At 41.2% G+C, this 12317-nt stretch overlaps 1 protein-coding gene across 2 annotated transcripts in view; it reads left to right on the top strand.

The window, feature by feature from the left end:
* Positions 1 to 12317, top strand: part of GPD2 (glycerol-3-phosphate dehydrogenase 2) — a 137334-nt gene that overhangs the window by 27623 nt on the left and 97394 nt on the right. For both annotated transcript variants that reach the window (XM_008686991.2, XM_008686990.2), the window contains exon 2: positions 9220 to 9329. In XM_008686991.2, coding sequence (XP_008685213.1) covers positions 9228 to 9329 — 102 coding nt within the window. In that variant the 5' untranslated portion in view covers positions 9220 to 9227. The remainder of the gene's footprint in view (positions 1 to 9219; positions 9330 to 12317) is intronic.

Genomic DNA, 12317 nt, shown 5'->3' with positions numbered 1-12317 from the left:
ACAACAGCATTTAAAGTCTAAAAGAGTTTATGCTGCTGAAGGAATGTGACCCATTTTTCTAACTCAACAGTAGTGTTAGTAAAGGGGGCAGAACTACTGAGAGAGGCACGGGACTAGTGTGGTCTGTTTGCCTAAAGAACTTTTTTCTTTGATTCATTGGTAACATTCTTTCCTCCCCAAGGCAGAATTAAAAGTGTTTGTGTCTGCTGTACTCTTTTAAGTGAGGGTTTCTTATTATATATACGTAAATGCAAGTTTCTTTGGTTTCATACTAGGCACTTTATGCACTAAATTCCTAAAACTGACTTGTGTCTTTATAAGGGATGGGCGTTTGGGGGGAAGGAATGCTCTAGATTTTCACTTATGAGGGGCATTTTATTTTATGCCTTTCAGGATTACCTTAAATTACATATATGGTAAACAAAGAAAATTAAAGATAGGATTTTACAACTCTAAGCACAAATCTATTAACATGTCCAGGATGATAGAGTATATAGATTAATTTTAGTTTTAAAATGAATTTAAAATAGAAAACAAGTTCACTTGCATGAACTAACTAGTTTTTCATGATTTTTAAAAGCAATTCTATGGAAAGCAAATACAATAGAAATCATTCCATTATGAATTAAACAAAGATCATTTGTATTTAATGACTATAAATCTGTTATTGGCTGAGATGGACTTCATTGATTACTTGTAATTCTATAGTGAACCTCATGGAAATAAGGGAAAAGGGTCAAATTTGTGACTCTACTACCGGTGTGCACTTTAGAATTGGCAGAAAACATAAATACATAATATGGCAGTTGCCTTGGAAACACTATTTTTTTTTAATTGAGTCTTACATAATAAATGAGAACTAGAGTGTGAGCGTGTCTCCTCACGTTACTCCAGGGCCCTCCTTTCTCTCTATATGTTTTCACTTCAGACAAGTTTGTGAAATAAGTGCTTTAATTGGTTCTGGCTTTGCATATTAAGTTAAACAAAAATTGCACACTAGAAGGATTCATGTAATAGTTTGAGACAAGTTTTTTATAAACAGAGACTTTTAACTGGCTCACTTTAAATGGTTGTTGACCTTGTTTTCTTTTTTTTTTTCGCTTGTGCCTTTTGCTTACATTTCTTAATCTCTGATTTGAACCCCTGGAGTCAGCTCACCCCTTTTCTGTGCCAGCTCCTCCCTGTCAAGCTTCCAGGCTCCTGCCCTCCTTCCAGCCTGCCGACCAGTCCTGAGCCAGCCAACCTCTTTCTCTGTCATTGTAGCTGTGCGTTTCTTCCTAGAATGACCTGACTGACCCAAAGGGTCCTGCAGAGGCGAGTGGGAAGCTTTTCCAAAGTACTTTGTGGCTGGAAGCTACGTGAACCAATATACACATAGCATTTGTCTTCTTTCATTTTCTCTTCGTTTCCTGATTTTGTTTCTCTTTTGTCTTCATTGAAATACTCTCCCTTTGTTAAGATTTTCCCCATCTTTGGGTTGAGCCCTTCTGGCATGGGATTTCCTGGGGAAGTTGATTGGAAACAGAAAAATGGCCTAAAGCGGTCTGGTGTGAGAGAGAGGGACAAGGTTGGGGTTCGGTCGCTGGCCGGCAGCGTGTGACCGTGTCGCTCTAGCTTCCTTACCAGCTGTGGCCCAGAGTTTTGGACAGCCAGAATCTGAGGTTTCATTATGTTTCTAACTCCTGTGCTGACTTTTACTTGGTTCTTTCATTTATTTTGTTTTATCAGAATACTCTTCTTAGTGATTTAAGAAAAACCCTTTCATTTGTCCTTTGATTTCTGTTCAACGTATGTACTTTTTACAACTCTAGGTGGTCACTGTTACTGTTATGTTTGTAGCTTTTAAAATACTTATAAATGTAATATGATATTTTACCTTTTACATACACACACATTCATTTATTTCCATTGGGATAATCTTTTGTGGATAACTCTTGGGTCCATTTCCTATCCAGTCTTGGCTCAAACCTTTTTTTTTTTTCTTAAAGATTTTATTTATTTATTTGAGAGAGAGAAATAGCAGCAGAGATAGCGAGAGAGAGCACAAGTGGGGAGGAGTGGGAGAAGTAGGCTCCCTGCTGAGCAGGGATTCGATTCTAGGACCCTGGGATCTTGACCTAAGCGGAAGGCAGATGCTTAACCCAGGAGCTCTGGCCCAAATCTTTTTGAAAGTCTTTAAAGCAACCAAAAAAGGACAAATTCATTTTCAGTTTATGGACTAGGGCTCCTCTCTTTTTCCAGGGAACAGGCTGATGGGCCTGCGATGTTGCTTATTTTGTGCATTCGTGTCTGGCAGCTTTCAAAAAGCATGCTTGAGGGCTGACTCTGTGTTTCCGTGGGGTTCCCATACCGCTGTGTAAGACGTTTGTGCATACGAGCGCCTCGGCTTGGCTGGGGAGGATGTGCTTGCAGGCAGAGTGCTGACCCGCATCCCCACTGTGGAGTCAGCCCTGGGGAAAGAGAAGGTAGTACCTGGTGTGCTGTGACTGTTACTTGTCCGTGTAAGCGCTTTCGCAGCGTGTGCTTGGAGTGCCTGATTCAGGATGTACTTTCTTATAGGGAAGTATAGAAAACATTTGATGTATCACCGACTGGAATCAAGGGTCTGCTTTGTTGAAACGTGTCTAATTCAAAGCACCCAGACATCTTGACTTTTATACTTAGAACTGGGCTGCTGGATGGGAAGGTGCTTCTGTGCTCACTTCTTCTTTCACTTTGCTGTGGACTTGCTGCCAAGTTCCATGATTGCAGACTTCCTCTGTTGAGGTCCTACACCCTTATTTTGTAAGATTCACGCACCCTTCCTGTAAGTCACTGAATTTGTATGCAGGTGGCCCCTGAGGCCTAGTCTTCCGAGTTGTGCAGTTGTGCCTTCTGTGGGTTTGAAAAAGTGTCATGCCTCAAAATAGATGAGGGCATGGTTTTCCATGCACAGCTACAAGGTCGGTAACTGTACAATTGAAGTATAGGGAGCTTCTTGCTGTCTTTGGACCTGCATATGCTCAGGTTAAGGGCTTAGAGAAGTAGCACAGGCTATAGGTCGTCAGAAGGGCATAGAAAGCCTTTACCTCTTGCTGCATCTTCCTAGGGAACACATGTCCCAAGGAATGCGAAGCTTGTGGTTGAAATTACTCTTCTAAAAATGATCTTTCAGCTCGATTCCACCCCTGCCCCCTTAGCATGGAGATAGGAAAGGAAATTGTTATTTCTACACAAGAGGCCAGAAGATAGGAGAGTTTGTAAAGTGAAGAGACCCACGGCTCCTTCCGCAGAGGAGTGATAAATCCATTTGGATGGATTTTATTTATGCTTTAATTAAGAGAGAAGCTATATGGTAGGACAGGGAGAGGAGTTTGAGTACTCTATTTGGAGAATTCAAAGGCTGGGAAGCATGCTCTTATTCTGGAATAACTTTGGGGGTGGTTGCTGAGAGTCCCCTCAGCCTTTCTCCAGGGGTGCTTATTTCTTGTTTGTAACTCTAACGTGTGTGGTGAAGTTATTCAAATACATGATTTCACCTGGAGAGTAGCCTTGCTTCGGAATGGGAGGAAGCAGATGTGGTGGTGAGCGCCCAAGGACCATTTGAAATAGGATTTCATTGTTGAGGCCATTCTATAATGGGAATCCCAAAGGGTCAGCTAAGAATTCGGTTGTGCCGGGTAAATTGCAAGGGTAGCAGAAGCATGGCTCAGCAAACTCCGAGAAGTGGCAAACCCAGTGTTTGTTTGCCAGCTGCAAGCACATTTTGTCGTGTGGCAGTGCTAGGCACGAGGTTCCCCGAACCAGATCTTTAGCTCTGATCACTCTTGGGACTTTGAGACCATCTTTCGAATTAGTGTTTTCATTTTCTTCAGACAGATACCCAGAAGTGGAATTGCTGGATCATATGGTAGTTCTATGTTTTGTTTTGTTTTTTAAAGATTTTACTTACTTATTTGTCAGAGAGGGGGAGAGAGCACAAGCAGGGGGAGTGGCAGGCAGAGGCAGAGGGAGAAGCAGGCTCCTTGCTGAGCAGGGAGCCCAATGCAGGACTCAATCCCAAGACCCTAGGATCATGACCTGAGCCGAAGGCAGACACTTAACCAACTGAGCCACCCAAGAGTCCTGGTAGTTCTATGTTTAATTATTTTTTCTGTGTTTAATTTTTTTGAGGAATATCCATACTGTATTCTATAGTGGCTGCACCAATTTACAGGCCCCCCATGAGTGCGTGCAGGTTCCTTTTCTCCACGTCATGAGCCCTTGTTCTCTCTCCTCCTCTCTCCCTCCCGGCCCGTATGTGCATGTATGTTGATACCTAATTGTGGTTCCCATTTACATTTGCCTGGTGATGAGGGATGTTGAACACCATTTCTTGTACCTGTTGGCCATTTGTATATCTTCTTTAGAAAAATGTCCATTCATTCCCTTTGCCCATTTTTTCAGTTGTATTGTTTGTTTTGCAACCGAGTGACATGACTTCTTTATGCGTTTTGCATATTGACCCTTACCAGGTACATGATTTGCAATATTTTCTCCCATTCTGTTGGTTGCCTTTTCATTTTGTTGATGGTTTCCTTTGCTGTGCAGAAGCTTTTTAGTTTGATGTAGTCCCACTTGTTTTCTTTTGCTTTTGTTGCCTGTGCTTTTGGTGTCAAATCCAAAAAATCGTCATTAAGACCAATGTCAGGGAGCTTACCCTCTATGTTTTCTTCCAGGAATGTTATGGTTTCAGGTCTTATATTTAAATCTCTAATCCCTTTTGAGTTTATTTTGGAATATGGTATAAGATAACGGTCCTCTTCCTTCCTTCTTCCCTCCCTCCCTCCCTTCCTCCCTCTCTTCCTTTCTTTTCTTTTCCTTTCTTTTCCTTTCCTTTCCTTTCCTTTCCTTTCCTTTCCTTTCCTTTCCTTTCATGTGGCTGTCCAGTTTTCCCAACACCATTTATTGAAGAGACTATCCTTTCCTCATTGTATATTCTTGGCTCCTTTGTTAAAAACTAATTGGCTATATGTGCTTGGGTTTATTTCTGCACTCTCTATTGATCTATAGGTCTGTTCTTAGTGCCGATAAGTTTTTAGTGCCAATATCATACTCCCGATTAATATAACTTTGAAATACAGTTTGAAATGGGGAATTGTGATGCTTCCAGCTTTGTTCTTCTTTCTCAAGATTACTATTCAGGGTCTTTTGTCTATCAGAGTATTAATAACACTCAATATACCATAACTAGTTATAATACAGAGTTATAAGACAGACTTTGATATTAATTCTCCAAATTGATTGTAAGCACCTTGAGGGCAATCGATAAGTTCATAGATGTATTTGGTTGACTGCCTTTTTATTCAGGATTTTTGTAGTTGGGCTGGTGTTCCCCTTGCAAGAATTGGAGAACTGGCACTTGTCTGTGCAAATGCAGGAGCCAGTCCTGAGTCAATGTACGTACAACTTAATTCATAGGCTATTAAACATGGACATTAGGCTATGATAACTAAGCTAATCTTGGGGTGCCTGGGTGGCTCAGTTGGTTAAGCATCTGACTCTTGGTTTTGGCACAGGTCATGTCTCAGGGGCCTGAGATTGAGCCCCTTGTCAGGCTCTGTACTCAGCATGGAGTCTGTTTGGAATTCTCTCCCTCTGCCTCTGCCTGTCTCCCTGCTCACACACTCTCTCTCTCAAATAGATAAATAAATAAATAAATAAAATCTTAAAAAAATAAGCTAATGATTTTTCTACCTCTAGTTTCTCATACTTTTAGTTGCAAAAGGTAAAGATTTATTGGTACTTTTTCCCCTTTCTTTGCTAATTTCCCTGTTGCAGTTTTGCTTAGATGGAAACAATCTTTCCTCTTCGTAATCATTGTGAAAACTTTATGATGGAATGTAAGTGGGTGCAAGTTTTAAATTTCTTTTGTTTAGCGATAAAACAATGTTCTTACATTACCATAGATATTTTGTCAGAGGCTTCTTCGTTGCCTTAGGGGAATCCTAATGCCAAGGACTGTACACAAGGGGTGAGTGTTTGAGAATAGGGCCTTCTTTTAGGAATAACAGCAAAACGTGGTGTGGCCCTTGGGGAGAAGTTGCTATTTTGAGAGCAAAAGGCAGGGCAGAACCCATCAGTGGTTAAGAGTACAGACTGAGTTGTGGTTTTGTCACGTACTAGTCAGTGACCTTGGGCAAATCCCTTACTCCCTCTGAACCACAACTGCCTCTTTTATGAAATTAGGGTGTTGTGAGGGTGATAGGAGTTGATGTATGTAGAATTAAAAGCACAGTGCCTATTACCTAGCAAATACTCAGTAAATGTCAACTATTGTCATTATAACATCGATGATGATGACGATGGCAATGATTATGATGATCTTAGGAGAGTCAGGTGAAACTGATTCTGTTTTGTTTTTGAATTACCTGTAAGAGTGATTTATTCATTACAACTAGTAGGTGATCTTACAGGTGGATTTGATCTCAATAGAAATAATGATCCCCTAAGCATAGGTTATTTTATAAAATTACTGGGAAAAAGAAACTCTTTATTGATTATAGTTAGTATGATCGTTGACCATGAAAAATAATATAGTAATGCAGTTTTTCATTAGCATTAGTGGCTCATTGAGAAAACCCATGAAAATATCTCCCTTAGTGAGTTTTGGTTTCAGGAATCAAATTGAAGCCCTATAATCAATTGAGCAGGGAATGCGGGGACCTGCACAATTGGAAAAATGAGCCCCTAACTGAAGTGGCTGAGGGAACACCTCTGCTGAGACATTTTCCTTGACTGTGCTACATAACATCCCTCAGCTGTTTGTTGATGTGTGGTATCCTTTGTGAGGTCATCGGTGACATTATCAACAATTCAGAAGCAGTGATACTGAGTTAAAGTCCATCAGCTACAAAACTCACATCCAGGGGACCACCAGGCTGCTGTCTCTATGGGGCGGGCACATGCATTGTTTAGGTAAATAGAACTAGGTCTCTATTCTCTGTCCCTCATTGTCAGGGGAACCCTGTTAGCCTGGAGATAGCACGCTACCTCTGGACTGCTGGGGTCTCCACTGTCGTGTGATAGGCACCCATGGGAACGTGTACAAAAGCGTTACGAATGGCGATGGTGGGCTATGACAAATGCGTGCCTTCCAAGTCGGCCTAGTTGAGGTTTTCAGTATCAGAGCAACCTTGGACGTAAGGGTTTGCTTAGGGTTGACTGAATGATGAATGGAGGTCACTAGCCATCATACATACCAATTGTTTTGCATAATTTGGGGAAGAGGGTACGTTTGATGAAGAGAGCTCCAGCAGCAGAGAAACATAGGCATGCAAAATATTTTTTTCTGGTGAGAATCTTAATAAAAAAGATGAGTCTTAGAATTTATTAGTTTGTCAGATGGAGTGAGGTCAGAGGAAAAGTAAAATATTCAGAAATGCCAACTTTTATTTTAGTATATAATTTATAGTATTCCAAAATGAATTTTCTATAGAATCACAGTTGCCAACTGCACTGAAATTCTTTGATTTAGTGTAGTTATGCTCATAGATTCTATTCATCCTATAGGGACCCAAACATTTTAACTGTACCATAATTTACATTGAGATACTATATGCTCTTTATTATCCTAGGTTAAAACTGACTTCATCTTAAATGCTTTCCTGAGTCATGAGATACTTGTAGAGTATAAGGTATGTTGTTGAGACAGGTCTGACCTCCACCCATTCAGGAAAATAGGGCAGTGCTTCCCAGGGTGCGCCAGCTGCTATGGTGAATGAAAGTCTTAGGCAGGTGGAAGTGATATTGAGCAATATCAACTCTAAGTTAGAATTTTTTTTTTTTTAGGTGGTCACACGGTGTTATCTTTTTTTGTTTAGCTAAATAGAAGCTGGCAAGAGTTCTTTTGGTGGAATTTCCATTTTTATGCACTTTTTTGTGTGTTGTTCTTGAAAAAGTTAAAGGATATTGAAGCATTCAAAAACACTTAAAAATGTAATGAGTCCAATACTGCAAATACACATGCACAGACACACACATATATACTTAATACATATATATATATATTTCAAGGTGAGAAGAAAGTCAAGAGCTAACACAATGCAAGACTTTATTTAGAAATATATAGCAAGGGGCACCTGGGGGGTCTCAGTCATTTAAGCATCTGACTCTTGATTTCCCCTTGGGTCATGGTTCACGATCTCAGGGTTGCACTCTTCGCTGGGCATGGAACCTGCTTGGGATTCTCTCTCTCCCTCGCCTTGTGCCCCTCCCTTCCCCCTCCTTCTTAAAAAGATTTTATTTATGTATCTGAGAGAGAGAGTGAGTATGCCCCAGGAGCAGGAGAGGGGGGTAGGGAGGGTCGGTTGGGGAGGAGAGGCAGAAGGAGAGGGAGAAGCAGACTCCCCACTGAGCAGGGAGCCCAACATAGGCCTGGATTCCAGGACCCTGAGATTATGACCTGAGAGGAAGGGAGAGGCTTCACAGGCTGAACCACCAGGTGCCCCTCTCCCTCCCTCTCTCTCTCTCAAACAAACAAAAGAGTGCTTGATATGGAGAGTTTCCCCTTGAAATTGTGGTGCTGTGCAACCCTGGCTAGAAGAAAACTTTTTTTTTCTTAAGTTCCCTTAATGAAAGGAATTATAGCAGTCACTAGGAATTATCTTCTGTCGCTTTGTGAAAGGATCAAGGCATGGTTTCCTTTGACTTCAGTCTGTCAAGTGTAGACGCTTAAGGACAGGAATGCACAAGCGTTGGCTCTGGGCTCTGGTGAGAGCTTCATTAGGAGGGGAAAGCCCAGGAAGGGAGTTGTGCCACCATCCGAGTTAAACTGCGCCAAAGAACCTGAGGTGAACGTGAGGCTCACTGTCTCCACTGGTGACGGCCTTCCACCGTTCTCCCTGTGGGGGTTAGCAGTTGAACACATTGGCAAGTTCGGCATGCAGATTTGTGAGTCACGCGGTACCGTTTCCTTTCATGGCACTCTTCACTCTCTACTGTGTAAAGATCCTCAGTTGTCTCATAATTTGCTTTTCTTTCTTTAATTCCTGTTGGAAGGTGACTTTTGTGTGGTCAATTCCCTTGTCTCCGTTTTTTCATGTGTTGTTTTTGGCCCATGATAACTTCCTTATTTTATGTTTTGTTTTCTAGCTTAACATCGTTTCAGAATCTTGCAGGGTCCCTTTTTATAATGGGGATTGTTATCTGATAAAAATCCCAATTCACTTCTTTCTGTTTCCTTTTTGTTTTTCTTTGTAGGCTAAGAAATGGCGTTTCAAAAGGCAGTGAAAGGGACTATTCTTGTTGGAGGCGGTGCTCTTGCAAGTATTCTAGGCCTCTCTCAATTTGCTCATTACAGAAGGAAGCAAGTAAGTAATTATGCATGTATTGATTATACTATGAAACTTATATCTGTTAAACACCTGCACATGGGGCGTGTGTTTGTTAACGGTTTTGTTTAGAAATTACTCTCTCGACTTGATCTGACAGACACTAACTTGGAGTACTACCTTAAAGATCCTTGACAACTCTGTGTGTATCATTTTTTTTAAAAAGTAAATTTCTTTATCAGAAAGTGTTCTATTATTTCGCTTCTATTTTGGCACTCTGGTTTTTAAAAGAGTGCCTCATTTCCAAAGGCCAGTGTTTGTTCATTTAGACTTTCCTTGTCCAATTCATCCAAATGTCTGGATACCTTCTGTGTTCCTGCCAAAAGTTTGTCTTATTAGAAGGCAGGCAGGCATCTGAGACAGGAAATGGAAAAGGGCCTATACAAAAGGCCCAATGCTGAATCTTGGCTTTATTGCTTAAAGGTTTACTAACTTATGTAGCATTACTTTATATTTTTACACATCTTTAATGGGAGATCACATCTTTAATGGGAGAGCACCATGAAATGAGATTGGTAGAAAGTTTCTGAATAGTTTAAAGTGCTCAGTTCATTTTCATTTTATTATTTTTTTTCCCTTTGCACTACAACTATGCCGAGTGGATGCCAGGAAATGATTTTGGTGACTGGTTTTGTTCTTTTTCGGCTTGAAATACTGGCAGCTGCCTCAGTACTTAGGATTTCTAGCCTCCTGTTCTCCCCTCCCCATGTCTCTAGGGCATTTTACGGTATCAGCTCCGTGGTATATTCCCGACTCACAGAAGGAGGTAAAGGAATTTGGGAAGCTGTTTGCAGCTGGGCTATCTATTCACTACGCATTTCATACCTTTTTGGAAGAGCCTTTATGCCATGGCTTGTCTTGCACTGGGTTTTTTCTTTGTGCTCCGAGGCAGCGGAGCCAGCCACATTGCTTGGGGTCCCAGGTCCTGAGTGAGAAATACTACTTTAAAAACACCTATTGGGAAGAATCAATTTGCTGGCTTATAGTAAAACAAAACAAAACAAAACAAAAAAAACCCTGAAAAAAAGAAAAAAGAAAACAGCTCATTTTTAGTGCTTCCTCCTAAAGATGGAGGGAATTGAATACGTTGTGTTAGTCTTTTTCATTCTTACCTGCGAGCACATTGCCCTTCAGGTTTCCGCAGCTGGATATCTTGCAGGCCTTAATTGACTGACGTGCTCTGAGGCTCGTGCTCATGCCCGGGTCATGCTGGATGCACTGTTCCTTTAAAAATATTGCCTTGGTTGCTTAAAATCAGGGTGAAAAGATGCTGCTTCTGCTGAGGCTACTTCAAAAGTGCAGTTCAGTTTGGGACATGGGCTTTAAATGGATTAAGTTACTTCTGCCATCTTTACCAGGCAGGGCTGTCCGAAATGACGTTGGCAAATGCCGGAGCCAAAGGTCACAGTAGCTAATATGATGAGTTGTTGCTAAATCTGAACGTGGTCTGTGTCTGTTAGCCGCAGCAAGCATGTTCTGCTGCACAGTTTATAAGTTCACTTCGGACTTCGGTCTTACCGTTTCATAGGTTTTGCTTCTTTGATTTTTCGTTCATCTCATAGAATAAACAGTCGATGCTGTCTCTAATCATCACATTAGGGGTGAATTTTAGTAAAATCAAGGCAAAACAAGGATCTACTGATTTCTGCGTCATTTTGCCTTTTTCCGCTTCCTAAGTTAGACATCCCGACCACTGAATCGCCAAATGAAACGGATACTAGCAGTTTCCGGTCATTTATAATTTTAATCTGACGAGTTGTTTTGAGAAAAATCACCATGGGCATATTCGATCAATGAGTTGCGTAAGACATTCATCCAAGCGTGTGCGTTCCTTTGTGGTGATTCCTGTCCCTTAAAGCCACTGCCATGAGCGTATTTTGGGTAGCAGGCTGGGATGTAGCCATAGGGATTAGCAAAAAGGAGAGAAAGGAGGTGAAGGGGGGGAGAGGAGACAACTCATTTGAGCCATTGACATAAAATGACCAGAGGCCTCAGCTGTCCTCTCTCAGAAAATATCTGCCAATCAGAGCCATTCTGGGGGACTTTCCAATGGTCGAGAAAAATCTGCCCCCTGATACCCATTATTTGGCTCCGTTTTGTAGAAGCTGTGTCCTTAAATGTGACTAGGCATGCTCCATTTTTCTGCAGAGCAATGCTCAACGTATTGGCTTGTGTTTTTGCATTTTTTCCCAGTTTTCTAAGATGGTTCTAACTGATAAACTGTCCTCCTTTAAGAATCAGTTGGTGTCGAAAGTCCAAGATACTGACGTATTAGAAAGCCATCTGTCGAGTTCAAGCATTCCTGCACTTGCAGCTCTGTCTCCCCTGGCTCCTAGCTTGTGCTCATTTGATATTCTGAGCACAGAGCTTCCTTTCTAAAATACAGGCAGGGATTGTATTCTAAATACAAACGGATTGGTTCTAAAAGTTGGTCAATTGTTAAAGCACATTTGACAGAAAAGATAGTGATACGTGTAAGTGTTTAGGTGCCAGGTCAGCTCACACAAAACCTTTTAAATCAATTCTACAGTTAAATAAGCTTGTATTTGCAAGGGGGATAATGAAGGAATGCTGTTGCAGATCCATTTTTTTGATTAAACAGAAAACACTATGAAATCAAATAAGATATTGTTCATTTACCTTTTACCTAGTTGCTCGAATAAAAGCCATTGTAGGTGAGGAGCTAGAGACAACTGTGGAGACCCTAGCATTTCTGGAGACAGGTCGGGGTCAGAGGTGATAGCATGGTTGTTTGGTTTTACATCATAGTGTGGCTTTCCCTCCATACCAGCAAGCATGTTATTAAAATTTGTATTTTGCTTTTCAGTGATCAATAGTGTCCATTGTTGACCCAAGAGAACCATAGAGATTTTTTGCTTTTAAGAGAAATAGATCAGAGTTAGAAGGGATGGCCTAAGGAGATATTACTATTATTTTTATTTTCTTCTGGAGTTGGAGCAACCTACG

The sequence above is a fragment of the Ursus maritimus genome, unplaced genomic scaffold (genome assembly GCF_017311325.1).
Source record: "Ursus maritimus isolate PB19 unplaced genomic scaffold, ASM1731132v1 scaffold_1, whole genome shotgun sequence".
NCBI lineage: Eukaryota > Metazoa > Chordata > Mammalia > Carnivora > Ursidae > Ursus > Ursus maritimus.
Note: the sequence above shows the minus strand (reverse complement) of the source record. Positions and strands in the feature narration are given on the sequence as shown.